Source organism: Suncus etruscus, chromosome 5 (genome assembly GCF_024139225.1).
Source record: "Suncus etruscus isolate mSunEtr1 chromosome 5, mSunEtr1.pri.cur, whole genome shotgun sequence".
Classification (NCBI taxonomy): domain Eukaryota; kingdom Metazoa; phylum Chordata; class Mammalia; order Eulipotyphla; family Soricidae; genus Suncus; species Suncus etruscus.
In genome coordinates, this window is record NC_064852.1 from 13,303,881 (window position 1) to 13,331,126 (window position 27,246).

The following is a 27,246-nucleotide window of genomic DNA, read 5'->3' on the forward strand; positions in this document are numbered from 1 at the left end:
ATGAAGCAGCTGCCAGTCTTGGAACCTGGAGACAAGCCCAAGAAAGCAACATGGTTAGTAAGAAAGGATTCAGACAAAAAAAAATCCAGGAGTTTTCATTTCATTTAATAAGTGGTTTACTCCAACAGGGGCCAGAAAGATAGCACAGCAGAAAGGCATTTGCCTTGCAAACTGCCGACCCAGGACGAACGTTGGTTCATATCCCGGCATCCCATATGGTCCCCCATTCCTGCCAGGAGCAATTTCTGAGCACAGAGCCAGGAGTAACCCCTGAGTGCCACTGGGTGTGCCCCCCCAAAAAATACAGATAAGTTGTTTACTCCTGTATTTGATCACCAATGAAAAAAGGGTAGTGATGAGATTGTCTAAAGTTGAGATAATTAGCTTCAAACTGCCTGAGAAAGTCTTTAGAGGAAAGCTAGTGGGGCAGTAATTATCACAGAGCAGATGCTGGTTATTTAAAATCCATTTTCCAAGAGGAAGGCATTGGCCATCTGGCACTATAGCTCTGGCACCACGTCTTCCCACACACTGTGATTCAATTTTTAAGATTTTTCAGGGAATTGGGTTTGAATTAAACTGGATTTTCTGATTTATTGGCTGCTTGCTGAGCTTCCTTGTGGGCAACTGACATTGGCCTAACAAGGGGCTTGGGGTGTCGGGGGAGGGTTCTGTGTAGAGGCACAGAGGTAAATAGCCACAGTGGGAGAGGGGGCTGAGATGAAGCTGTTACTGATATAGGGTGACTGCTGTAAGAGGCCATGTACAAGTTGCAAGTAGATTCCCTCCTCCATTCTTGTTCTCTGCCCTTGGAAGTCTGAATATGGCATTCCTGCTTCAAAGCCCTCTGTGCCTCTCCTTTAATTTTAAGATTAAATCTCTGTTGCCAGAGTGATGGTACAAGGTGTAGGGTGTTTGCCTTGCACACGTTAACCTAGGACAGACCACACTTCAATCCGACGTTGTCCCACATGGTCCCTTAAGCCAGGAGTGATTTCTGAGTGCAGAGCCAGGAGTGATTCCTAAGTACTGCCAGGTATAGCCCAAAATAAAAAATAATAATAATAATAATATAATAATAATAAATAATAAACTCAAAATCTAAGGCTGGAGAGATAGTACAGCATGTAGGGTGATTGCCTTGCACGCAGCCTATCCTGGTCAAATCCCCAGCAACCCCAATGGTCTCCCAAGCCTGCCAGGCATGATTCTTGAATGCAGAGCCAAAAGTAACCTTTGAGAATTACCAGGTATGGCCCCAAAACAAAACAAACAAATTATAGTTCTGGGCTGGAGAGATAAAAAAGCAGGTAAGGTTCTTGTCTTTGTCTTTTTTATTTTATTTATTTTTTTTTGAGGGGCTGACCATACCCGGTGACACTCAGGTGTTATTCCTAGCTATGTGCTCAGAAATCGCTCTTGGCTTGGGGAACCATATGGGATGCTGGGGGATTGAACCGTGATTCGTCCTTGGTTAGCCCGAACAAGGCAAACACCCTACCGCTTGCGCCACTACTCCGGCCTCAGGTTTTTTTGCAGCTTATATCGCTCCCTGAGCCAGGAGAGAGCCTGTGCACAGAGCCAAGAGTAAGTCTGAATTCTTCTTAGAGTGGCATGAAAACCACAAAAAATAAAATAAAATAAAATAATAACTAGAACCATCTTCCTGGGCTTCAACACTTCAACAGACTGACCACAGGCTTTGCATGCTAGAGATCCAGTTCTAACCCCTTGTGACCTTCAGACACAAAGTCAGGAGTAGCCTCTGAGCTTAGCCCAAAAATTAAAAAAAAAAAAAAAAAAAAAACTTAAATGAAAACAAAACCACAAAGAATAGTCTTGGAGAGATAGTTAAATGGCTCAATACTTGCTTTGCATGCAGATTGTACAGGGTTTAGATCCCAGCATTACATGTTTCCCTAAGCATTGCCAGGAGTGATCCCCATGCACAGGTTAAGAGCAGCAATAAGATGGCCCAAAGACAAACAATAGAAAAGCATAGTTCTTAAAATGATGCTCTGCATGGTCTAGCCTTGCCAAATTCAATAAAGCCATTTAGTGGCCAGAGATTGCATGGAGGTGTAGGGCATTTGCCTTGCATGCAGAAGGAAGGTGGTTCGAATCCTGGCATCCCATATGGTCCCTGAGCGCTGCCAGGAGTGATTTCTGAGGGTAGAGCCAGGAGTAACCCCTGAGCGCTGCCAAGTGTGACCCAGAAACCTAAAAACAAACAAACAAACAAACAAAAAAATCAATAAAGCCATCATTCCTTCTTGATTCTTTTTTTTTATTTTATTTTTTTTGTTTTTGGGTCACACCTGGCAGCACTCAGGAGTTACTCCTGGCTCTATGCTCAGAAATCACTCCTGGCAGGCTCAGGGGACCAGATGGGATGCCGGGATTCAAACCACTGACCTTCGGCATGTAAGGCAAATGCCTTACCTCCATGCTATCTCTCCAGCCCCACTTTTTTATTTTTTTAATTTTTTGGGGGGGATACACACAGCTGGGCTCAAGGCTTACTCCTGGCTCTAAGTTCAGTACTCCTGGTGGGGCCGGGAGACCATATGTGATGCTTAAGTTGAACCCCAGGCCTGCCACATGCAGGTCATGCCTTATTTTGGCGCTCTGGGCCCTTCTTCTGTCCTTTAACCTCCGGTTCCTTTCAGGAACTCTTCTGGGCCTTCTTGCTGAAATGCTTCATTTTTTTTTTTTTTCTTCCCTCATGTTGGGGCATCAAACTCAACCTCATGAATACAAGACATGCACTCGATCTCCAAATAACATCCCAGCCTCTTTCCTTCATCTTATTACAAATGGGTGAGGAGGGGCTTTGGACCTCACCCAGCAGTGCTTAGAAAGGGGCTAGTCCCAATTCAGTCTTTCCAGCACTCTCTTTTTTTTTTTTTTTTTTTTTTTGGTTTTTGGGCCACACCCTGTGCCGCTCAGGGGTTACTCCTGGCTATGCGCTCAGAAGTCGCTCCTGGCTTCTTGGGGGACCATAGGGACAACGGGGGATCGAACGCGTCCCTAGGCTAGCGCAGGCAAGGCAGGCACTTATCTCCAGCGCCACCGCCTGGCCCTCCAGCACTCTCTTAGTGGTGTTGGGGCAGTGGGAGGAACTGTGAGGTTTCAGGAATTAAACCCAAGCCTCCTGCATATGTTGTAGTTCTCTGAACTATCTCACAAGTGCATTTTGTCTCTTTTTTGCTGGTTTTGGTTTTGATTTGGGCCCATACCTCACTGTGTTCAGAGTTTACTACTGACTACTCAGGAATCACTCCTGGCAGGATTAGGAAATCATAAAATGCCAGGGATTGAACATGGGGATTGAGCCACATGCGAGGCAAGCATCCTATCCACCATGCTATCTCTTTGGACTAGAAGAGGTCATAGGATCAATAAAATTTGGACCAGGGATTGAGTCAGTGGTAGAGTGCATGCCTTGCATGTATGAGGAGGCCTGGGTCAAAAAGAGAGAGAGGCTGGAGAGAGAACATGAAGGTAAGGCACTTGCCTTCCATGCAGAAGGTCGGTGGTTCGAATCCCGGCATCCCATATGGTCCCCTGAGCCTGCCAGTAGCGATTTCTAAGCTCTAGGCATTTATTGATTCTTCCCTGATTGTTAAAGACTTCACCTCTTCAGGTAATAATGTTGCTATTCTCCTTTAACAAATGAGAAAAATGGGGCTGGAGCAGCAAGTGGTAGAGCATCTGTCTTGCACGCACTAACCTAGTATGGACTGCAGTTCAATTTCCCAGCATCCCATATGGTCCCTCTAGCCAAGAGTAATCCCTGAGTGACCCCAGGTGTGGCCCAGAAAACAAAAAAAAAACAAAAATGCAAATGAGAAATATAAGGTTCCAAAAGGCTAAGTGACTTCCATATGTAAAGTCTGGAACAGAATAAGATTTTTTTTTTTTTTGGTTTTTGGGCCACACCGGTAACGCTCAGGGGTTACTCCTGACTATGCGCTCAGAAGTCACTTCTGGCTTGGGGGACCATATGGGACACCAGGGGATCGAACCGTGGTCCGTCCTAGGCTAGCGCTGGCAAGGCAGACACCTTACCTCTAGCACCACTGTGCCGGCCCCGAAAATAGGTCTTCTGATCCACAAACCTTGTCCATAGCTACCTCTTTTTGGTGTGTGTGTGTGCGGGGAGTGTTCACATCTAGCAATATTCAGGTGTTACTCCTGACTCTGCACCCTGTTGGAATTTGCGGCACACCATATGGGATGCCAGAAATTAAATCCAGTTTCCTAGCATGCTAAGCAAGTGCCTTGTCCGCCATACTGTCAATTCAGCCTCAACCCATAGCACCTTTCTTTTTTTTTTTTTTTTTTTTTTGGTTTTTGGGTCACACCCGGCGGTGCTCAGGGGTTACTCCTGGCTGTCTGCTCAGAAATAGCTCCTGGCAGGCACGGGGGACCATATGGGACACCGGGATTCGAACCAACCACCTTTGGTCCTGGATCGGCTGCTTGCAAGGCAAATGCCGCTGTGCTATCTCTCTGGACCCATAGCATCTTTCTGTGTCAGATCACTCTCATGATTTTAGTTGACAGCTGTCCTATGTACCAGATAGCATTAGTTAACTAGCTCAGAAACTACTTCCCCACTGGATTTTCATGAAATGATCATGACAGAATTGAGGTTAGATGCAAGCAGAAGTACTGTTATTGAAGTACTTGATTTGTTTTTGTTTTGTTTTTGGGCCACACCTGGCGAAGCTCAGGGGTTACTCATGGCTCTGCACTCAGAAATTGCTCCTGGCAGGCTTGGGGACCATGTGGGATGCCAGGATTCAAACCTCCATCTGTCCTTGCCTTGCAAGGCAAAGGCTCTACCACTATGCTATCTCTCCAGCCCTAATGAAGTACCTGAGTACGTTGTTACTCAAGCTGTGCCACTGACCAGACTTGATGTCTTTCCATCCTGGTAATTATCTCACATGGAAAGGGAGGAACACGGCGTAGTTCTCATCCTCCACTCAGGCCTCCTGAATTTGTCCTCCGTTTGGCAGGTACACCTTGCTTCCCTCTGGAGACAGCCCCTCTGCTCGGGTGGGCCACAGCTGCTCATACTTACCCCCAGTTGGGGATGCCAAGAGAGGGACCGTCTTCATTGTTGGGGGAGCAGACCCACTCAGGAGCTTCTCAGAGGTGCACAGCCTGGATTTGGGTAAGCCCCGCAGAGGGGAAGCATGGGTCCCTGGGACTGGAGAGCAGGGTTTTTGGACTGACCGTTCTGACCGTCCCTAAAACTAGTGCAGTGAATAAACCCAAAGTGATAGACACCTGCCTGGTATGTGTGCCCAGACCCCCCGGTTTGGGCCTGGCCTGAATTTTTTCTCCAAGGTAAGTGAACATTGCTGTGTGATCCCCAAAGTTTCCAGCTATGGCTACAACATGACCGTTAAACCAATCCCTCCTCTTTCCCAAGGAAAGAGCCCTCGTAGGGCCCCAGACTTCCATCACTCAGTCGTCAGCTATTGCTCTAGGAAACACATATGACTCCACCTCCTCTTTCTGTTTCTCTTTCGGGTTTTGGACCCCACTGATGGTGCTCAGAAGCCACTCCTTGCAGTGTGCGTGGGGACCATATAGTGACACGGATGGAACCTGGGGTTCCCACATATAAAGCATGCCTTTTTTTATTTTGGGAGGGGATTTGTTTTTATTTTGTTCATTTGTTTTTGTTTTTGTTTTTAGCCATATCAGATTGTGTTCAGGGCTTACTTTTTTTGTTTTTTGGGGCCACATCCGGTAACGCTCAGGGGTTATTCCTGCCTATGTGCTCAGAATCACTCCTGGCTTGGGGAACCATATGGGATGCCAGGGATTGAACCGAGGTCTGTCCTGAGTCAGCTGCATGCAAGGCAAGTGACCTACTGCTGCGCTACTGCTCTGGCCCAGGGCTTACTTTTGACTATATGGGCTTCTTGGGATTGAACCCAAGTCAACAAGTACAAGGCAGATACCCTATCTGCTGTACTATGACTCTGGCCCCTACATTTTTATCAGAACTCCTTCTTTATTAAAAATAGCCCCTATGGGGCCAGGCGGTGGCGCTAGAGGTTAGGTGCCTGCCTTGCCTGCGCTAACCTTGGACCACGGTTCGATCCCCTGGCGTCTCATATGATCCCCCAAGCCAGGAGCAACTTCTGAGCGCATAGCCAGGAGTAACCCCTGAGTGTTACCGGGTGTGGCCCAAAAACAAAAACAAACAAACAAACAAAAAAATAGCCCCTACAATTTTTAAAAATATATAAATCTGGACTGGAGGAATATCTTAGTGGGCTGAATGAATAGCATACATGAGACTTGCATTCAAACCCCACTCTGGATAGTCTATTTTTATTTAATTTATTTTTTGGTTTTTGGGTCACACCTGGTGGCACTTGGGGTTCCTCCTGGCTCTATGCTTAGAAATCACTCCTGGGAGGCTGGAGAGGTGGCGCTACAGGTAAGGTGTCTGCCTTGCAAGTGCTAGCCAAGGAAGGACCTCGGTTCGATCCCCCGGCATCCCATATGGTCCCCCCAAGCCAGGGGCAGTTTCTGAGCGCTTAGCCAGGAGAAACCCCTCAGCATCAAACGGGTGTGGCCCGAAAAACCAAAAATAAAAAAAGAAATCGCTCCTGGCAGGCTCGGGGGACCATATGGGATGCCGGAATTCGAACCACCGTCCTTCTGTGTGCAAGCAAATGCCCTACCTCCATGCTATTTCTCCGGCCCACTCTTTTACATTCTGATATTAAACATTTTTAGTTTCGTGGGGGAGGTTGTGTTGTGTATGTGCGTGTTTGCTTCTTAGAATTTTGGGTCACACGTAGGGGTGCTCAGTTTACTTCTGTCTCTGTTCTTAGGGACCACTTCTGGCAAGGGCTCGGGATCATCTGTGGTGTTGGGAATCTAACCCACGTCAGCCAGCTTTGTACTAAACAAATGCCCTACCCACTGTGCTTATCAGGAATTTTCCCTGGATATTTCTGGACTATTTAAGGTTCTCTTATAACCACTTATCTCTTCTGTTTCCCTCTCTGCTACAGTATCTCTTCTTCTCAACTCTTCCTCTTTTTTTTGGGGGGTGGGATCACACCCAGCAGTACTCAGGAGTTACTCCTGGCTCTGTGCTCAGAAATTGTTCCTTGTGGGCCCAAAGAGATAGCACAGCGGCGTTTGCCTTGCAAGCAGCCGATCCAGGACCAAAGGTGGTTGGTTCGAATCCCGGTGTCCCATATGGTTCCCCGTGCCTGCCAGGAGCTATTTCTGAGCAGACAGCCAGGAGTAATCCCTGAGCACCGCCGGGTGTGGCCCAAAAACCAAAAAAAAAAAAAAAAAAAAGAAATTGTTCCTTGCAGGCTTGAGGCCAACTTCTTTTTTTGTTTTTTTTTTTTGTTGTTGTTTTGTTTTTTGTTTTTGGGTCACACCCAGTAACGCTCAGGAGTTACTCCTGGCTATGCACTCAGAAATCGCTCCTGGCTTGGGGGACCATATGGGATGCTGGGGGATCGAACCCAGGTTGGCCTGGGTCGGCCATATGAAGGGCAAAAATTTGTTTTGAAATTTTGGTTTGTACCCAGTGCCTCACACATGGAAGAAGGCAGTGTTCTCTCTGAGTCACTTCTCCTATCTTCAACCTTAGTCTTTTGGGGCAGGGGGAAGTAGAGGAGTACTCTTGGCTTTTTCCTCGAGTATCCATGCCCATACTGGGGATTGAACCAAGCCTCCTGCTTGTAAATCATTCTCTGCTGGGAGAAGAGCTGTCTCAGAGAGCTAAGGTCATATCCTTTGGATGCCGGAAGACTGGGGGAGGGTATGTGATGATGAGTCTCTAGCACTTCATGGTCCCTTGAGCACCGTTGAAGATGACCCTCCTGGGGCCGGAGAGATAGCATGGAGGTAAGGCATTTGTCTTTCATGCAGAAGGTCATTGGCTCAAATCCCAGCATCCCATATGGTCCCCTGAGCATGCCAGGAGCGACTTCTGAGCCCAAAGCCAGGAGTAACCCCTGAGCACCGATGGGTGTGACCCAAAAACAAAAAAGAAAAAGAAAATGATCCCCCTATGCACCCAGTTGAGAGTAACTTTTGAGCATCACTGGGTGTGGATGCCACAAAAAATAGTTGTATGGATCCATATTTGACCCAGGGTAGCTCAGCAGAAATCCTGCCTTGTAAATGTGAACTCTGTAAGACCATGAATTTGACTTATGGGGGTGTGGGGGGAATGTTGGGGTCACACCCAGGGGTACTCAGGGGCCCCATGGAGGTGCTCAGGTAAGCATTTGCAGTGCTGGGGATCAGACTGAGGTTGGCTACATGTAAGGCAAAACACTTTATCCCCTATACTGTCTCTCAGGCCCAGGCCATGAATTTGTTCCCTGGCAACTCTCTCCATGTGCATGAGTGAGATTCCATGAGTTCTACTGTTTTGTGTTCCCTAGCTGATCTCTAAAGCATCAAGTGTGTGTTAGCATCACCCTGCACACAAATAAATATGTGGGCATTGAAATCAATTTGCAAGCTTGGCAACCAAGCTTGGACAACCCTAGTCACTGCAAAAACAATGACAAAGGGAAAGGAAGGCAGGACAAACCCACAAATTTTGATTTGCCTCAGTTGTACTGGAAATGCTTTGGAATTTCCTATGTCTTAGTTTCTGAAAACAATCCCGAGCTTATATTAATCAGTTGACTTGGAACAAGGCCTGATTAGAGTTGACATTTTATGAGGCCGGAGCTATAGCACAGTGGTAGGGCATTCACCTTGCACACGGTGGATCCAGGATGGACCTGAATTTGATCCCCGAGTCCCATATGGCCCCCGTATCTAGGAGTGATTTCTGAGTGCATAACCAGCAGTAACCCCTGAGCATCACTGGGTGTGGCCCAAAAATCGGAGAAAAAAAAAGTTGATATTTTCAGGCCAAAGATATAGCACAGCAGTAGGGCGTTTGCCTTGCAAACAACTGTTCCAGGAGAGACGGTGGTTCTAATTCCGGCATCCCATATGATCCCCCATACCTGCCAGGAGCGATTTCTGAGTGCAGAGCTGGGAGTAACCTCTGTGCACTGCCAGGTGTGGCCCAAAAACTGAAATAAATAAATAAATAAATAAAGTGTTGACATTTTCAGCTTTGGCTGAACCCCTGTCCCTCATCTACTAGAGAGGGGACGAGACAGATGGAGTCAGTCAATGGCAGATACATTATTCGGTCATTCCCACCTGAAGAATCCTTGGATCTTTGGGAAGGCACTTTAGAGGTGTTCCAGAGAGTGAACCCCTGAAAGTGCCTGAAGGGTGGAGCTCAAGAAGAGGCTGGAAGCATCCATCTCTCTCTCCAAGTTTGTCCCTGTGCTGCTCTATTCAGCTGCTCCTGGGTTATTTATGTAAAACCCTGGAGCCTGGTGACCAAAGAGATTGGGGGCAGGTATGTGGGAATTCCATTGGCAAGGTCCCCTGAGCACTCTTGGGCAAGTACCTTACCTGCTCTACCTTCCCCAGCCTGCAAATTTTTCCTTTACAGGTGATGGATCAGAAGCATGGTGGACTCATGAGTAGTCTGTGAGGTTTTTTTGTTTTTTTTTTTTTTTGGTTTTTGGGCCACACCCGGTAACACTCAGGGGTTACTCCTGGCTATGTGCTCAGAAGTTGCTCCTGGCTTGGGGGACCATATGGGACGCCGGGGGATCGAACTGTGGTCCGTCCAAGGCTAGCGCAGGCAAGGCAGGCACCTTACCTCTTGCGCCACCGCCCGGCCCCAGTCTGTGAGGTTTTAAGGTTATTTTTTGTTTGTTTGTTTTTGGGCCTCACCCAGCTGTGGTTAGAGGTTACTTCTGGCTCTGCGCTCAGAAATCACCCCTAAAAATAAAAAAAGAGAGAGGGGCCAGCATGGTGGCGCTAGAGGTAAGGTGCCTGCCTTGCCTGCTCTAGCCTAGGACGGACCGCAGTTCAATCCCTCGGCGTTCCATATGGTCCCCCAAGCCAGGAGCGACTTCTGAGCGCATAGCCAGGAATAACCCCTGAGCGTCACTGGGTATGGCCCAAGAACCAAAAAAGGAAAGGAAGGAAGGGAGAGAGAGAGAGAGAGAGGAGAGAGAGGAGAGGGAGGGAGGGAGGGAGGGAGGGAGGGAGGGAGGGAGGGAGGAAGGAAGGAAGGAAGGAAGGAAGGAAGGAAGGAAGGAAGGAAGGAAGGAAGGAGGAAGGAAGGAAGGAAAGAGAGAGAGAGAAAGAAAAAAGAGAGAAAAGAAAGAAAGAAAGAAAGAAAGAAAGAAAGAAAGAAAGAAGAAAAGAAAGAAAGAAAGAAAGAAAGAAAGAAAGAAAGAAAGAAAGAAAAGAAAAAGGAAGGAGGAAGGAAGGAGAAAGAAGAAGAAAGAAAGAAAAAGAGAAAGAAAGAAGAAAGAAAGAAAGAAAGAAAGAAAGAAAGAAAGAAAGAAAGAAAGAAAGAAGAAAAGAAAGAAAGAAAGAAAGAAAGAAAGAAAAGAAAGAAAGAAAGAAAGAAAAGAAAGAAAGAAAGAGAAAGAAAGAAAGAAAGAAAGAGAAAAGAAAAGAAAGAAAGAAAGAAAGAAGAAAAGAAAGAAAGAAAGAAAGAGAGAAAGAAGAGAGAGAAAGAGAGAAAGAAAATCACCTCTGGAAGGCTCAGGGGTGATATGAGATATCAGGGATCAAACCCAGGTTGGCTGCATTTAAGGCAAATGCCCTACTGCTGTGCTATTGCTCTGACCCCAAGTTTTAGTTTTTTGGTCTAACTTTGGTACTTAGAGGTCATTCCCTGTGTTACCCCAGGGGGTCAGATGGTACTGGGTTGAATTTGGGTCTCCCACATGCAAAACATGCACTCTCGCCCTTTGTGCTATCTTTTCAGCCTGCAAGTATTATCCAAAGGCATGAGTTTTGTGGGACCCTTGCCCTGTAAGATCTGGGGCATTCTCCAGGCATGTTATTGTTATAGACCATGAAGCTGGTGCTGCAGAATTGATCCATAAGGAGGGGAAACCACACTTAAATGCCAGTCAGAAGTGGAGGGTTAATTAGGACTGGAGTGATAGCACAGCGGGTAGAGCCTTTGCTTGGACGTGTCCAGCCCAGGTTTGATCCCCAGCATCCCATATAGTTCCTCAAGCCTGCCAGGAGTAATTTCTGAGCACAGTCAAGAGTAATGCCTATGGGGCCAGAGAGATAGCATGGAGGTAGGGCATTTGCCTTGCATGTAGAAGGATGGTGGTTTGAATCCCTGCATCCCATAGCCTGCCAGGAGCTATTTCTGAGCGTAGAGCCAGGAGTAACCCCTGAGCACTGGTGGTTTTGTGGCAAAACAAACAAAAAAAAGAAGTGGAGTTTTACAACTAACTTTTAAGGCTGGAGAGATAGTACAGGAGTTAAGGTGTATGCCTTGCATGAGGCCAGCCCAGTTTGGTTTCCCAAGCACCACAGGTTATGACTCAATCTCCCACTTCCTTCCCCTAAAAGACGAGAGTTAGGAGTCTCAAAGATAGCTCAATGGACTAGAGTGCATTCTCTATTTTCTTTTTTTTTTTTTCAGGAGACATCAACTTTATTAAGGCCTAGCCACCATGTGTGGCTCCTAAGCTTTTTTGTTTGTTTGTTTGTTTTTTTGGGCCACACCCATTTGATCTCAGGGGTTACTCCTGGCTAAGTGCTCAGAAATTGACCCTGGCTTAGGGGGACCATATGGGACGACCAGGGATGGAACCGCGGTCCTTCCTTGGCTAGCGCTTGCAAGGCAGACACCTTACCTCTAGCGCCACCTCACCGGCCCCAGCTCCTAAGCTTTTTTTTTTTTTTTTTTTTTTTTTTTGGTTTTTGGGCCACACCCGGTGACGCTCAGGGGTTACTCCTGGCTATGCGCTCAGAAGTCGCTCCTGGCTTGGGGGACCATATGGGACGCCTGGGGTTCGAACCGCGGTCCATCCTAGGCTAGCGCAGGCAAGGCAGGCACCTTACCTCTTGTGCCACGCCCGGCCCGCTTTTTAACCTTTTAAACAAGCTCCTTAAGTAGTCCTGCATTCAAACCTGTCTCTACCAGCCACCTCTCTTGCTTAATCCTCTCTTTTTTTTTAATATAAATTGTTTATTTAAGCACTATGATTACAAACATGATTGTTGTTGGGTTTCAGTCATAAATAGAACACCCTCCTTCACCAATGCAACATTCCCACCAATGCCCCCCTCCTCCTTCCCATCTCCTGCCTAAATTCGAGACAGGCATTTTACTACAGTTAATTTCTTTTAAGTTTAGTAAGCTGTTTTTTTTTGTTTCTTTCTTTCTTAAAGGATGTGTTAAAAAATAATACAGACATACTCTATTTTCTTTTTTGGGGGGGCTAAGGTGAAAGTTTGGGCCATATTGAGTAAAGCTCAGGGGCTAATCCTGGTTCTGAGTTTGAGGGAACCTGTGCCAGATTCACCCCGGATAAATTGGCAGGCCTACCTTGAGGATGGTGCTCGCCTTGCACATGACCAGTCCCAGTTTGATTCCTGGCACTATATATGGTCCCCTGAGCACTGCCAGGAGTGAAACAAAGGCCTTTACCTCAGTCTGTCTCTCCAACCCAGTGAGGTGTAAAATGAGCCATTTTATAACTTAGACAGTTGTAATGATTTATCAAGAAAATAGCAGTGAACTTTCCTTGCCAATACTTACCAACTGAAATAATAACCTTAAGCAGCTATTGCATTTGGAGTTAACAGGAAGTCAGAACAGAGTGGTGTGAGGAATGTAACTCAGCAGTCAGAGTTTTTTGACTTGAAAGTGCAATAAATAGAGCATAACTTCAGAAAAGAGCAGAGAACAAGTTAGGAAACTGTTCAAAGGCATCAACTTCTATTTTTTGTTTTATTCTATTTTATTTTTTATTTATTATTTTTGGTTTTTTGGGGGTCACACCTAGCATCACTCAGGGGTTACTTCTGGTGCTACGCTCAGAAATTGCTCCTGGCACCCTTAGGCGACCATATGGGATGCTGGGATTCGAAACACAGACCTTCTGCATGAAAGACAAACGCTTTACCTCCGTGCTATCTCTCTGGCCCAGTTTTATTTTTTTTTTTTGATTTGGGGGCCACACACCAATCAGCGTTCAGAGTTACTCCTGGTTCTGTTCTCAAATATCACTTCTGGCCTGCTTGAAGGAAATCATATGGGATGCCAGGGATTGAACCCGGGTTGGCCACATGCAAAGCAAATGTCCTACCTGCTATGCTATCTCTCCAGCTCCTGTTCACTTTGTTTTGGGGCCAAGACTTACTTCTGGCTCTGTGCTCAGGAATCACTCCTAATACTGCTCAGAGCTGGAGATATAGTCAGGGTGAGCCACATGCAGAGCGTGAATCTATATTGTCTCTATATCCCTGCATCTACTTCTAAACAAACAACCAAAACAAAAATGTGGCCCAGACGTGGGGGGGGGGGATAGTACAGTAGGTAAGCATGTGGTTATCCCCATTTCCATTGCCAGCATCCCATTTGGCATTTTATCCAAGGCTTACCAAAAATAATACCTGAACATTGCAGAGTGTGCCTCTGCTCACCAGGGGGGAAATAAAGGTATAAAATAGTCCAGGGTCAGAGAGAGCTCAAAGAACTTTGTATACAGAAAGCCCAAGATTAATCCCCAGAGCCAAGTAGTCTCCTAACCACTGGTCAAGGTGGCCCCCAAACAAACCAAAATCAAATCTGCTTTCCTCCTTGCTCTGAAACATCTGCTACTTTTTATAGCTGTTTTGTTCTCTACACTTTTGGCTTTCTTTGCCTCTCCAAGGTATCTTGTGCCTTCATCTAGAAATCTCTAAATTCAAAATTCTTGGGAGGATCTAGTTTGTACAGTTCAATCAAATGACTATGTGGATCTGTGAGCAAACGTTAGAAAGTCAAACGGGGGGGGCCGGGCGGTGGCGCTGGAGCTAAGGTGCCTGCCTTGCCTGCGCACGGACCGCGGTTCGATCCCCCGGCGTCCCATATGGTCCCCAAGAAGCCAGGAGCAACTTCTGAGCGCATAGCCAGGAGTAACCCCTGAGCGTCACAGGGTGTGGCCCAAAAACCAAAAAAAAAAAAAAAAAAGAAAGTCAAACGGAGAGATAGCACAGCAGTAGGACGTTTGCCTTGCAAACTGCTGACCCCGGACTGACAGTGGTTTGAATCCCGGCATCCCATATGGTCCTCTGTGCCTGCCAGGATTCATTTCAGAGCACAGAGTCAGGAGTAACCCCTGAGCACTGCCAGGTGTGACCCAAAAAACAAACAAGCAAAAAAAAAACAAAAAGAAGAAGAAGAAGAAGAGAAGTCAAGGTGTTTGGGTTTGGAGAAATGACTCCATGGAGTTGAGTTCATGCTTTTCATGTGAGAATGGGGCCCAGCTTGATCCCCAGAACTGAGGGAACGTGAAATGTTGGGACACAATGGACTGGAATGACCTCTGACCAGAGCACTCGAAGTAGCCCCTAAGCACTGCTAATGTAGCCTCTAAAAAAAAGGTACAGTACAAACAGATCTTCCAAGATTTCTTTTCTAGAAGCGAATTTATGGATATGGCAGTTTGCTCTGACTTTGTCTATAACAGAGTTTTTTAATATTGGCCACATTCTTTATTTGCCTATTTATAGTCAGTGCCAGGGATGAAACCAGATCCTCCATACAAGGCTTGTGCTCATCCACTAAGCCACATCCCTGGCCAACATTTCCTTTAAGAGATCTGGCGGTTGGGGCCAGAACAATAGCACAGCAGAGAGGACACTTGCCTTACATTCAGCTAACCCAGGTTCCATCCCTGGCATCCCATATAGTCCCCTGAGCCTGCTAGTAATGGTTCCTAAGCACAGAGCCAGGAGTAAGCCCTGAGCAACAGTAGGTGTGGCTAAATAAATAAGTGAATAAATAAATAAACCAAAGAGATCTGATAGCTGATTTACTTATGCTTTTGATCCTCTCTCGCCTACCCCCAATATTATATGTATCCATCAATACAAGTGGTCACCAGCCACAATCTAGGAAATGTTTTCTAGGCGCGCACCAGTGGACTCTGGCCTCTGTGGAGGGCCTTCTACCCCGCTACGAACACGCCAGCTTCATTCCCTCCTGCACACCAGGTCACATCTGGGTGTTTGGAGGTGCCAACCAGTCAGGAAATAGAAACTGCCTGCAAGTTCTGAATCCTGGTAAGTAATCAAGGGTTCTTTTAGGGCCCCCAGTAATAAATTCAGTTCCGTTCCGTGTCTGAACCATACAGGATGGCAGGGATCAAATCCTGGCAATCCCCTACCTGCTGTAGTGTAACTCCAGCCCCACCAGTAAGGCTATTAATAATGTTTCTGTTTCCTTTGACAAAAAAAAATGTGCTGTTATATCAGTTTCACACCATCAGACTGTTTCCCTTTTAATTTCAAATTCACTGCAGAAATGATCTTCTGTTAAATGCTTTCTTGGAACCTGATAGTACCTAGGGTTAAGTCACTTGTTTTGCATGTGACCTGGTTTGACCCTGGCACCACATATGTTCCCTGAACACCACCTGGTAATGTCTCCTGAAAACAGAAGAAACTTTTTTTTTGGTTTTGAGGCCCCATCTGGTGATTCTCAGGGGTTACTCCTGGCTATGTGCTCAGAAATCGCTCCTGGCTTGGGGGACTATATGGGACACTGGGGGATTGAGCCACAGTCCGTTTTAAGCTAGCGTAGGCAAGGCAGATGCCTTACCACTTGTGCCACCGGTCTGGTCCCAAAAACACATTTTTTTTTTTTTGGTTTTAGGGTCATACTCGGCAGCACTCAGGGGTTACTTCTGGCTATACGCTCAGAAATCGCTCCTGTCAGACTCGAGGGACCATATGGGATTCGAGCCACCATTTGCATGCAAGGCAAACGCCCTACTTCCATGCTATTTCTCTAGCCCCATCTATGCTTTTTTATTTTTTTTTTAATTTTGGGTTTTGGGTCAACAGCAGGCTTTCAAGAACTATTTCTGACTCTGTACTCAGATGACCCTGGTAATGCTCAGGAGACCTATGTGGTACCAGGGTTCAAATTAAGGTCATAGCCACTGTAACTGCATTCAGAGCAAATACCTTACCTTCTGAGCTCTCTCTAGCGGTCTAGCCCATCTAGTCTTTTGAGCCCCACAAGGAGTAATCCCTGAGCATTGCCAGGCATGGCCCAAAAATAAACCACATAAGCAAAAAATCTTTATTTGATTGTTTGTTGTTTTTGTTTGTTTGGGAGCCACACCCATTGACGCTTAGGGGTTCCTCCTAGCTATGCACTCAGAAATCGCTCCTGGCTTGGGGGGACCATATGGGACACCGGGGGATCTAACCACCATCCGTCCTAGGCTAGCGCTTGCAAGGCAGACGCCTTACCTCTACCGCCACCACTTTGGCCCTGACCCCTGGCTCTTGATCATCAATTATGATACTTATTTAAATAAGATTAGTGAGAATTTGAATAGCTTCTGTCAAAGTAATTGGTTTTCCACCAGATTCTATTTCTCTCCTAGAAAGTGCCATTTGACAATAGGCCCTAGAAATATGAAGCATATTAAATGAGTCATTAGCAACTTGGGTTGCTAACATTCTCTCAATGACTTAGGATTCCTTTGTAATTGTGCTGATGTTTGACTTGGCAGCAGCTCCTAGAATCTCTGGCCCCCCTAGTGTGTACCTTCTTACCTCCCTGAATCCAAGAGCTCTTCAAGGCCTGTCGCTGTGTTTTACTCTGGCTAGAGGCCAAGACTTGTTTGGCCTCTGGGCTCAGGTTTGAGTCAGAGATATATTACAAAAGCTTTGTTTGGCATATGTTTGGGGTTTTTTTGTTTTTGTTTTCTGCCTCACCCAATGGTCAGGGGTTACTCCTGACCAAAGGGTTACCCCTTTTCCAAAGGGGTGTTTCTCAGGGGACCATGAATACCAAGGTTTGCAGAAACAATTAGAATTCCAATGTGGTCATGTCACCTTAAAGGTGATTTGATCATGGGGCTGGTGGGTAGCGATAGAGGTAAGGTGTCTGCCTTGCAAGCGCTAGCCAAGGAACAGACGGTGGTTCGATCCCCGGCGTCCCATATGGTCCCCTCAAGCCAGGGGCGATTTCTGAGTGCTTAGCCAGGAGTAACCCCTGAGCATTAAACGGTGGCCCAACAAAACAAAACAAAACAAAAAGGTTATTTGATCTGTCTCTGCTATAATTTCCCTCATCTATAAAGTAAGGGAACTAATTATTATTTTTGTTCCTATTTTGGAGACCACACCTGGCAGTGCTCAGGGCTTACTCCTGACTCTGCACTCAGGAATTACTCCTGGAGGCTTAGGGTATGGGATACTGGGTATAGAAGTCAGGTTAACTTCATGAAAGGCAAATGCCCTACCACTGTACTATTGTCCTGGTCCCAATGAATCACTATTGAGTAGGAACTGTTATTACTACTACCAACCTAGTAATAACCCTGTTGTCTTTTTATTTTCTTTTTTTTTTTTTTTTTTTTTTTTTTTGGTTTTTGGGCCGCACCCATTTGACGCTCAGGGGTTACTCCTGGCTATGTGCTCAGAAAGTGCCCCTGGCTTGGGGGGACCATATGGGATGCCGGGGGATCGAACCACAATCCATCCTACACTAGCGCTTGCAAGGCAGACACCTTACCTCTAGCACCACCTTCCCGGCCCCGTCTTTTTATTTTCTTGATATATGGACCACACCCGATGATGCTCAAGGGTTATTCTTAGGATTCACTCCTGGCAGTACTTGGGGTCCATTTGGGAAGGGGGGGATTGAACCTGGTAGGACATGTGAAAGGCAAACACTCTACCCACTGTAATATCTCTCTGGCCCCAATCTTCATGTAGTGGTCACATGACCTGGGAAATTTGGCACTTTGGTTTCCAGTATGTAGTGGGAAAGAATTGGGGCAGACATGGGCTTCTCTGAGTGGCCATTTGGTAGGATGGTCAGTGAAAGAGGCAGACGGCAAAGAGGAGGTTCAAAACCCTCAACAACAAATTGGCCTAATTCTTTTTTTTTTAATTATTATTTCTTTTTTTCTCCTTGTTTTTGGACTACCTCTGACTGCTTATAGGCTCTCCTGGCTCTGTGTCTAGAGGTGGCTCACAGCAATGTTCAGGGAAGCATAATACTTCCTTTTTACGCTTGGTTCCTTCTGTTTTTAGTTTGGTTTGATTTGGGGACCACACTGATTGTGTGCAGGGTTTGTTTACTCCTGACTCAGAATTCAAGGATCACTCCTGCTGGGACTTGGGGACTATAGATGGTGCCAGGGATAGAAACCAGGTTGGTCACATACAAGCTTTACCCACTGTACTATCTCTCCACTCCCCACTTCATTCCCCCCTCTTTTGTTTTTTTTTGTTTTTGTTTTTGTTTTTTTTGGTCACAGCCAGCAGCGCTCAGGGGTTACTCCTGGCTCTCTGCTCAGAAATTGCTCATGGCAGGCTCTGGGGACCATATGGAATGCCGGGATTCAAACCACCATCCTTCTGCATGCAAGGCAAACGCCCTACACCTCCATGCTATCTCTCCAGCCCCCCACTTCATTCTTTTTTCTTTTTTTTTTTTTTTTTTTTTGATTTTTGGGCCACACCTGGTAACGCTCAGGGGTTACTCCTGGCTATGCGCTCAGAAGTTGCTCCTGGCTTGGGGGACCATATGGGACGCCGGGGGATCGAACTGTGGTCCGTCCAAGGCTAGCGCAGGCAAGGCAGGCACCTTACCTCTTGCGCCACCGCCTGGCCCCTTCATTCTTAATTGTACTTGTAGCTTTTCTATCTTGGGAGTTTAAATTTATGTGACCAAATTCTTTTTTTGTTTTTGTTTTAGTTTTTGTTTTTAGGCCACACCCATTTGACACTCAGGGGTTGCTCCTGGCTATGTGCTCAGAAATCACCCCTGGCTTGGGGCAACCATATGGGATGCCGGGGGATCGAACGCGGTCCGTCCTACTCTAGTGCTTGCAAGGCAGACACCTTACCTCTAGCGCCACCTTCCCAGCCCCATTTTTACTTCTTTTTTTTTTTTTTTGATATGTGACCAAATTCTAAGTATTACAACCCAACCCTTCCTTCCCTGACATTGGTGGAATGAGATTCTTGCCTCAAAGAAATCCTGTATAGTGTGCTTGCTTGAAAGGTGACCCAGTCCAGCCCCAGAGTCATGATGAGAAGCACCCTCAAACTGAGTATTTTTTTTTGGTGCCTTTTTTCTCTCTGGATCAGAAACCAGGACTTGGACCAGGCCAGAGGTGACCAGCACACCACCATCCCCGAGAACGTTCCACACATCTTCAGCAGCCATTGGAGACCAGCTCTATGTCTTTGGGGGCGGAGAGAGAGGCGCACAGCCTGTGGAGGATGGGAAGCTTCACATGTTTGACGCAAGTATGAACAGGATGGAAGCGTGGGGGGGGACTTCCTGTTCAGGGCACAAAAAATGATGCCTTGGCTGAGTGTCTGTCCTTCTGATGTGTTTTTCACAGCAAAATTTTATTGACAAGATTATAAATGATCACTTTGAAAGTTTAAACAGATGGGGCCAGGGCTTTGCAAGCCAACCTGGGTCAATCCCCAGCACCCCATATAGTCCTCTGAGATTACCAGGAGAGAACCCTTAATGCAGAGCTAGGAGTAAACCCTTACCACAGCTGGATGTGCCCCCCACACCCCTAAAAATGTTAAAACAGGGCTGAAGAAATACCTCAAAGTACTAGAGCACATGTTTTGCATGTGGGCGCCCCAAGTTTGAGCTGTGAACTCTGTTAAAAGCAATATCTAAGTACTGAGCTGAGTGTAGTTCCCCCCACCAAAAAAAATAAAGGAAGCAGTAGGATTGGAGCGGTAGTGCAAGCGGTAAGGCATCTGCCTTGCTCGTGCTAACCTAGGATGGGCCACGGTTCGATCCCCAACATCCCATATGGTCCACCAAGCCAGGAGCGATTTCTGAGTGCACAGCCAGGAGTAAACCTGAGTGTCACTGAGTGTGGCCCAAAGAAACAGAACAAAAATAAAAATTAAGCAGTATAATTTGGGTGGCATAGTTGGACCAGTGGTAGTGCACCCAATGGGGCCACTAATAGGATAGTCCTTATATTATATTTCCAGCTCAACAATTTATAAAGAAAAAAGGTAGGGCCAGAGGGATAGTACAGAAGGTAGGGTGCTTACCTTGTACATGGGTAAGCTAAGTTTAAGTCCCAGAATCACATGGTCCCGCATGCATTGCCAGTCATACTTTCTGAGCATAGAGCCCCAGAAGAAACCCATGAGCATCCCCCAAGTGTGGCGCAAAAAAGCCAAAAGCCAAAAGCCAAAAAAAAAAAAAAAAAAAAACAAGCAACAAAACAACAACAAAAAACCCACAGTCATCCACCTTAGAAGTATATGAAATTGGGGCCGGAGAGATAGCATGGAGGTAAGGCGTTTACCTTTCATGCAGAAGGTCATCGGTTCAAATCCCACCCCCCCACCACCCCACCACCACCACCCCCCCCCGTGCCTGCCAGGAGCAATTCTGAGCACGGAGCCAGAAAAACCCCTGAGCACTGGCGGGGTGTGACCCAAAAAAACACACAAAAAAAGAAGTATATGAAGTTACAAATTCAAATCTTCAGTTCTCCAAATGGGCATCTAACCCCTGAGTCATTGGATGGGGTCGCCAAATAATCTATAAGTAAATGCATAGTATGCTAGTGTAACTGTAGCACTAACTCAAGTTAGTTACATCATTTCCAATATACTCAGAATTACATTATTTCCAGTTTGCTAAGACACTATGACAATATGTCTTTGCATAAAGCAGGGCTCATCTTATTGCAAATTGTATTCCTTGGAACATGTGGGTTCTGCGGACAGCCCTCAGGCATACCACAAATGGTTCTTCAAATAGAAATTGTTTGGCATGGGGCCGGAGAGAGAGCATGGAGGTAAGGTGTTTGCCTTTCATGCAGAAGGACAGTGGTTAGAATCCCGGCATCCCATAGGGTCCCCTGTGCCTGCCAGGGGCGATTTCTCAGCGTAGAGCCAGGAGGAACCCCTGAGCGCTGCCTGGTGTGACCCAAAAATCAAAAAAAAAGAAAAAAAGAAATTGTTTGGCAAGGGGTCAGGGCAATAGTACAGTGGATAAGGTGCTTGCCTTGCATATGGTGAATGCATTGGATTCCCAGCACCCTATATGGTCCTCTTTGCCCATCAGGAGTGATCCATGAGTGCAGAGCCAGGAAAGAGCCCCGAGCACTGCCTAGTGTGGCCCTCAAACAAACAAAAGAAATTGTTTGGCAGACCTCTCAAATAGGATGTTTGTTCTTTTTGGGAGGAGTCATACCTAGTGAGGTTGGGGTGCTATTCCCAGTTCATTGCTTGGGGGCCACACTCCCAGCAGTGCTCATGGGGCCATATAGTGCCAAAGATCAAACCTGGACCTCATACGTGCAAAACATGTCCTCCAAGGGCTAGAGCGATAGTACTGGGGATAGAGTTTTGTTTTGTTTTGTTTTGGTTTTTGGTTTTTGGGTCACACCTGGCGTTGCTCAGGGGTTACTCCTGGCTGTCTGCTCAGAAATAGCTTCTGGCAGGCACGGGGGACCCTATGGGACACCAGGATTCGAACCAACCACCTTTGGTCCTGGATCGGCTGCTTGCAAGGCAAACGCCGCTGTTCTCTCAGGGCCCGGGGGTAGTTTTTGCCTTGCTTGTGGCCAAACAAGGTTCAGTCATCAGCATCCAATATGATCCCCAAGCACCACTAGGAGTAACCCATGAGCACTGCCAGGTATGACCCCAAAACAAAACCAAAAAGACATGTAGCTGTGACTCAAACAGTTTTACAAAACAGTTTACCAAAAAAAGTAGTGCTTCCTTTTTTTGTTTTGGATCATACCTGGCGATGTTCAGGGATTATTCCTGGTCCAGGGCTCAGAAGACCTTTGGGGTACCAGGGATAGAACCTGTCAACTGGGTGACAAGGCAAACATCCTACCCTCTGTCCTATCTCTTCAGCCCAGAAGTAATACTTCTCTTCTTGAGGCCATGCCTAGAACTGCTCAAGTGTTATTCCTGACTCTGTGCTATGGGCTCTTTCCCTCTGATACTTGGGGGACCATGAAGTGCCAGGGACCAAGTTGGGGTTTCCCACATGCACATTACCTCAGCATGCAGACCACTGAGCTAACTCTCCAGCCCTTGAGAGACTCTAAGACTGGTCTGACTTACTGAAATGATTCATTTTCCAGAATTTATATATATAAATATATATTTATGTAAATATATTTATATAACTTTGAAGCTGTGAAAGACTGCTGGTTAAGTGGAACTCATCCAGACAGTTTGGATAATGACCATAATCCTTACTTATATACTTAGTACTCAACTGTATTCTCCACTTACTTGCTTTATTTTCATTATCTAATTTTATCAGTATTTCAACATAATGAGGTAGAAATGACCAATACTTTCCTTTTTATTGGTGGGGGAACCTGTCTGTACTCAAGGGTTATTCCTCTCCTGGCTCTGCACTCCTGGCATTGCTTGGGGGACCATATGGAGTGCTGGGGATTGAACCCGGGTCAGCCATGTGCAAAATAATTGCCTTCCTCACTGAATTTTATCTCTAGCACTTGGGAAGTCTTTTTACATTCAAAGAGAAGGCCTGGTTTTCTGATGCCCTGCAGAAAGGCAGGTGTCTTAGTGAATTGTTGGGCCTTGGAGTGTCCCAAGTAGAGGCTATAGAGGGAGGGAGGGTTTGGTGGTGGGTTGGTGAATTGGAGTAGATGACCCCAATTTTACTTTTTGCTTATAGCAGTTTCTTATTGGGAAGTCAAACTTGGCGGATCATGCTTCCTAGCGTTGTGGGTCCAGTGATAATTTGCTTTTCTAGGTACTCTGACCTGGGTCACAGCCAGAGACACTTGGAAAACCTCCAGCAACCGGCATGGCCATGTTTATGGTGGCAGCTGGACAAAGCTCTTTATCATGGTGGCTTGTCAGGGGACAAATTCTATGATGATCTCCACTGCATTGATATAAGTAAGTAGGGTGCAGGATATGGGGACTTGTAGGCCTGAAATGAAATAAATTCTGCTTTTGTGGGGGCTGGAGAGAATAGTATGGGGATAGGATACTTGCCTTACACAGAACCCACATGGACATGTGGGCTCCAAAACAGGTGGGTCTTGTAGCAAAGGGAGGAATCCCAATACTCAGTGACTCCAAATTCCAGGTTGTTAGTTAAATTACCAATGACTGAGTAAACTACACCCCACTTCCACCCAGACTACCCAAAAACATAATTTCTTTTTTTTTTTTTTTTTTTTTTTTTTTTTTTTGGTTTTTTGGGCCACACCCGGTAACGCTCAGGGGTTACTCCTGGCTATGCGCTCAGAAGTCGCTCCTGGCTTGGGGGACCATATGGGACGCCGGGGGAATCGAAACGCGGTCCGTCTCCTAGGCTAGCCAGGTAAGGCAGGCACCTTACCTCCAGCGCCACCGCCCGGCCCCCCAAAAACATATTTCAACCCCATGCCTGCACTCCCGGCCCTTGTTATAGCTCTTTGCAGAGAGGAGAGAGAGCAGACAGACAGACAGAGAGAGAGAGAGGAGAGAGAGAGAAAAGTCTTTGATGTCACATTCTAGACTAGGGGTCGAGAGAGAGAGAGAGAGAGAGAGAGAGAAGAGAGAGAGAGAGAGAGAGGAAGAGAGAGAGAGAAAGAGAGAGAGAGAGAGAGAAGAGAGAAGAGGAGAGAGGGAGAGAGAAAAGCTTGAAGTCACATTCTAGAATAGGGGTCAAGAGAGAGAGAGAGAAGAGTAGAGAAGAGAGGAGAGGAGAGAAGCTTGAAGTCACATTCTAGACTAGGGGTCTCAAACTCGAGGCCCGCGGGCCATTTGCGGCCCTCCGTACAACATTTTGTGGGCCCTGCCCTAGAGGAATCTTTTTGTTTGTTTTGTTTTAGTTGTTTGGGTCACACACACTACCCCCAATGTCAAGGCTTACTACTGACTTTGCACTCAAGGATCATCCCGACTTTGTCCTCCTGTGGCCCGCAGGTAAATTGAGTTTGAGACCCCCTGTTCTAGACCCTGCTGTGCCCAAACTCTTTCCCTTGCAGGGGACATGAAGTGGCAGAAGCTAAGTCCCACTGGGGAAGTGCCCACAGGCTGCGCTGCCCACTCGGCAGTGACCGTGGGGACTCACATCTACATCTTTGGAGGGATGACACCCCACAGGGCACTGGACACGATGTACCAATATCACATAGGTGAGCACCCTTCATGGGGGACTTTGATGGGTCTCTGAGGACTGTTATTGTGCTTTCATCAAACTTGGTCCTTTCATCCCAAAGCCAGAGGGGTGAAAACCAAGCTAGAGGGGAACATCACCAAAGCAAACTTATTATGGTTCTGGCTTTTTATTTGCCATTTGGTTTTTTGCTTTCATCTCCTTTTTACCTTAGTTTTCAGCTGGATATAGCTAATCATTCTTTCCTCTGTCTCTCTCCCTCCCTTTCTCCTTCCCTCTTTTCGTCCCTTCCTCTCTCCCTTTCTTCCTTCTCTCTTCCCCTCCTTTTCCGTTCCCTTTTCTCTTTGCTAAAATTTCATTTCATTTTAGACCCTGTTGTTTCCAGTACTGTTATTAATTGGTGATTTCTTTTTTTTTTTTTTTTTGGTTTTTGGGCCACAACCCGTTTGACGCTCAGGGGTTACTCCTGGCTATGTGCTCAGAAATCGCCCCTGGCTTGGGGGGGACCATATGGGACGCCGGGGGATCGAACCGCGGTCCGTTCCTTGGCTAGCGCTTGTAAGGCAGACACCTTACCTCTAGCGCCACCTTCCCAGCCCCAATTGGTGATTTCTTGCATAAGCCATTGCAGCACTTTGCCCTTCACCAGAGTATCTGCTTCCCACCACCATTATTGTCCCAGGGCCCCATCATCTTATTCCCCTCCCTCCAACTTCACTCAGCACGATACTCTCCAAATCCCTCCCCATAGCAGCATATTGCATGATTTCATCTTTTCTTATGGCTGAGTAGTATTCTTGGTCTGTAAGTACCACAGTTTTATCATCTGTTCTTGGACCGCTGGGTTGTTTGCAAATGTTGGCTACTGTGAAGTTGGTGCACTAAAAATTTAGGAGTGCAGAAGTCTTTCTGAAAAGTTTTTGGGGCCTTCGGGATCTTTTTTCTTCTTTTGGGTCCTAGCCTGCTATACTTGGGGGCTACTCCTGGCTCTGTGCTTGGAAGTAGATCCTGACAGCTGAAGAACTGTATGGCCAGCCAGGAATCAAACCTGAACCTCCTCAATGTAGTGCATGCACTCAGCCCACTGAACTATCTCTACTGCTTTTTTTGTTTTTTTTTTGGGGCCACACCCCGCAACAGAGCTCAGGTTTTACTCCTGGCTCTGCTCTCAGAAATCGCACCTGGCAGGCTCTGGGGACCATATGGATGCTGGGGATCGGACCTGGGTCTGTCTTGGCTCATCTGCATGCAAGGCAAATGCCCTACCCACTGTGCTATTGCTCCAGCCCTGCTTGCTTTTCCAGTATTGAATAGTTCATAAATTTGCAGGTCATCCTTCCATAGAGCCCATGTTAATCTATCTTCATGTATGTGCTGCTGAAGCAATCACTGTGAACATTTTTAACATGGAGGTTTTTTTTTCCCCCACCAACATAGAAAAACAACACTGGACCTTACTTAGATTTGATACTTCTCTACCTGTTGGACGCCTGGACTCATTCTATGTGTATCATTCCCTGGCCAGTGACACCTGCTGCTGAGGAAAAAGACACACATTCTGTCTCTCTGAACGGGGGTGCTGCGAATTCCACACATCAAGGAGTAGGCCAACTTGGTGACTCGCAGGAGAGCCAGACTGACACACTGCTGTGTTTTGTATTTGGTGGGATGAATACAGAAGGGAGAACTCTATGACGACTGCATTGTCACTCTAGTGGACTAATAAAACTTTTTACTACTTTATTCTTTTTATTTTTATGGAAGGGTGCAGTTTAGCTATACACACAGCAACACACAGAAGCTACTCCTGGCAGTGCTTAGATATGCAGTTCCAGGAATTGAACAAGAAATTGTGCAAGGGCCCGGAGAGATAGCACAGCGGCGTTTGCCTTGCAAGCAGCCGATCCAGGACCAAAGGTGGTTGGTTCGAATCCCGGTGTCCCATATGGTCCCCCGTGCCTGCCAGGAGCTATTTCTGAGCAGACAGCCAGGAGTAACCTCTGAGCACCGCTGGGTGTGACCCAAAACCAAAAAAGAAAAAGAAAAAGAAATTGTGCAAGTGCCTTACACACTATCCTTTAATTATGGCTGCTTTAGGATGCTAATCCTAGAGGCTGTAAGAGATATCTGAAAGGGTTAAGTACATGGTTTGTAGGCAAGATAACCAGTTGTCTTTAACATCATATGGTACCATAAGCATTGAGTTAAGGAATAGCCCCAGACAACTAAGTGTGGCCCCTAAAATCAAACAAAAATGCCAGTAAGTTGAATCAAAAGGCTAATGTGGAAGCTGGAGATAATAGAAAGTAAGGTGGTTATGGGTGCTTGCCTTGAAGGCATTCGAGCTTGACCTGACTCCTGGCACCACATATGGTCCCAAGCCCAGAATTGTTCCCTAAATTCAGCCCAGCAGAAAACTGGAGTCGCAGAAGAGATAGCACAACTGTAGGGCTTTTGCCATGCAGCGGGCCAACCAAGGACCAACAGTGGTTCGAATCCTGGCATCCCTTATGGTCCCCTGTGCCTGCCAGGAGCGATTTCTGAGCACAGAGCCAGGAGTAACTCCTGAGAGCTGCCGGATGTGACCCAAACACCAAAAAAGAAAAAATAAATTTGAGTCGACCTACTCATAAAAAGGGGAAAAATGTGGAGCCAAAGCAGTGTCAGAGTAGTAAGGCGTCTGCCAGTGCTGGCGGCTGACCTAGGATGGACCGCAGTTCGATCCCCTGGTCCTCAAGCCAAGAAGGATTTCTGAGTGCATAGCCAGGAGTAACCCCCTGAGCGTCATTGGGTGTGCCCCACCCCCACCCCCCAAAAAAGGGAAAAAAGGCTAGTGTGTATGCTTTGCATATAGGAGGCCTAGGTTTGATTCTTACTCCAAGTGATCCCCAACTAGTGACTTCAGAGCACAAAACTGAGTGCCCCCTGAGCACTAGTCTTAGCAATGCCCCCCATCCATCCATATGTACACAACTGGCAAAACATGGGCCACTAAGATC

The 27,246-nt window shown here is 46.6% G+C and overlaps 1 protein-coding gene across 1 annotated transcript; it reads left to right on the plus strand.

The window, feature by feature from the left end:
- Positions 1–25,981, plus strand: RABEPK (Rab9 effector protein with kelch motifs). Its single transcript, XM_049774189.1, is given in 11 exon segments — positions 1–53; positions 5,028–5,185; positions 15,028–15,180; positions 19,237–19,398; positions 22,889–22,902; positions 22,904–22,968; positions 22,970–23,037; positions 24,117–24,266; positions 25,685–25,743; positions 25,745–25,927; positions 25,929–25,981. Coding segments are annotated over 11 exon segments (1,107 nt in total). The 3' UTR covers positions 25,971–25,981.
- The last annotated feature ends 1,265 nt before the right edge of the window (positions 25,982–27,246 follow it).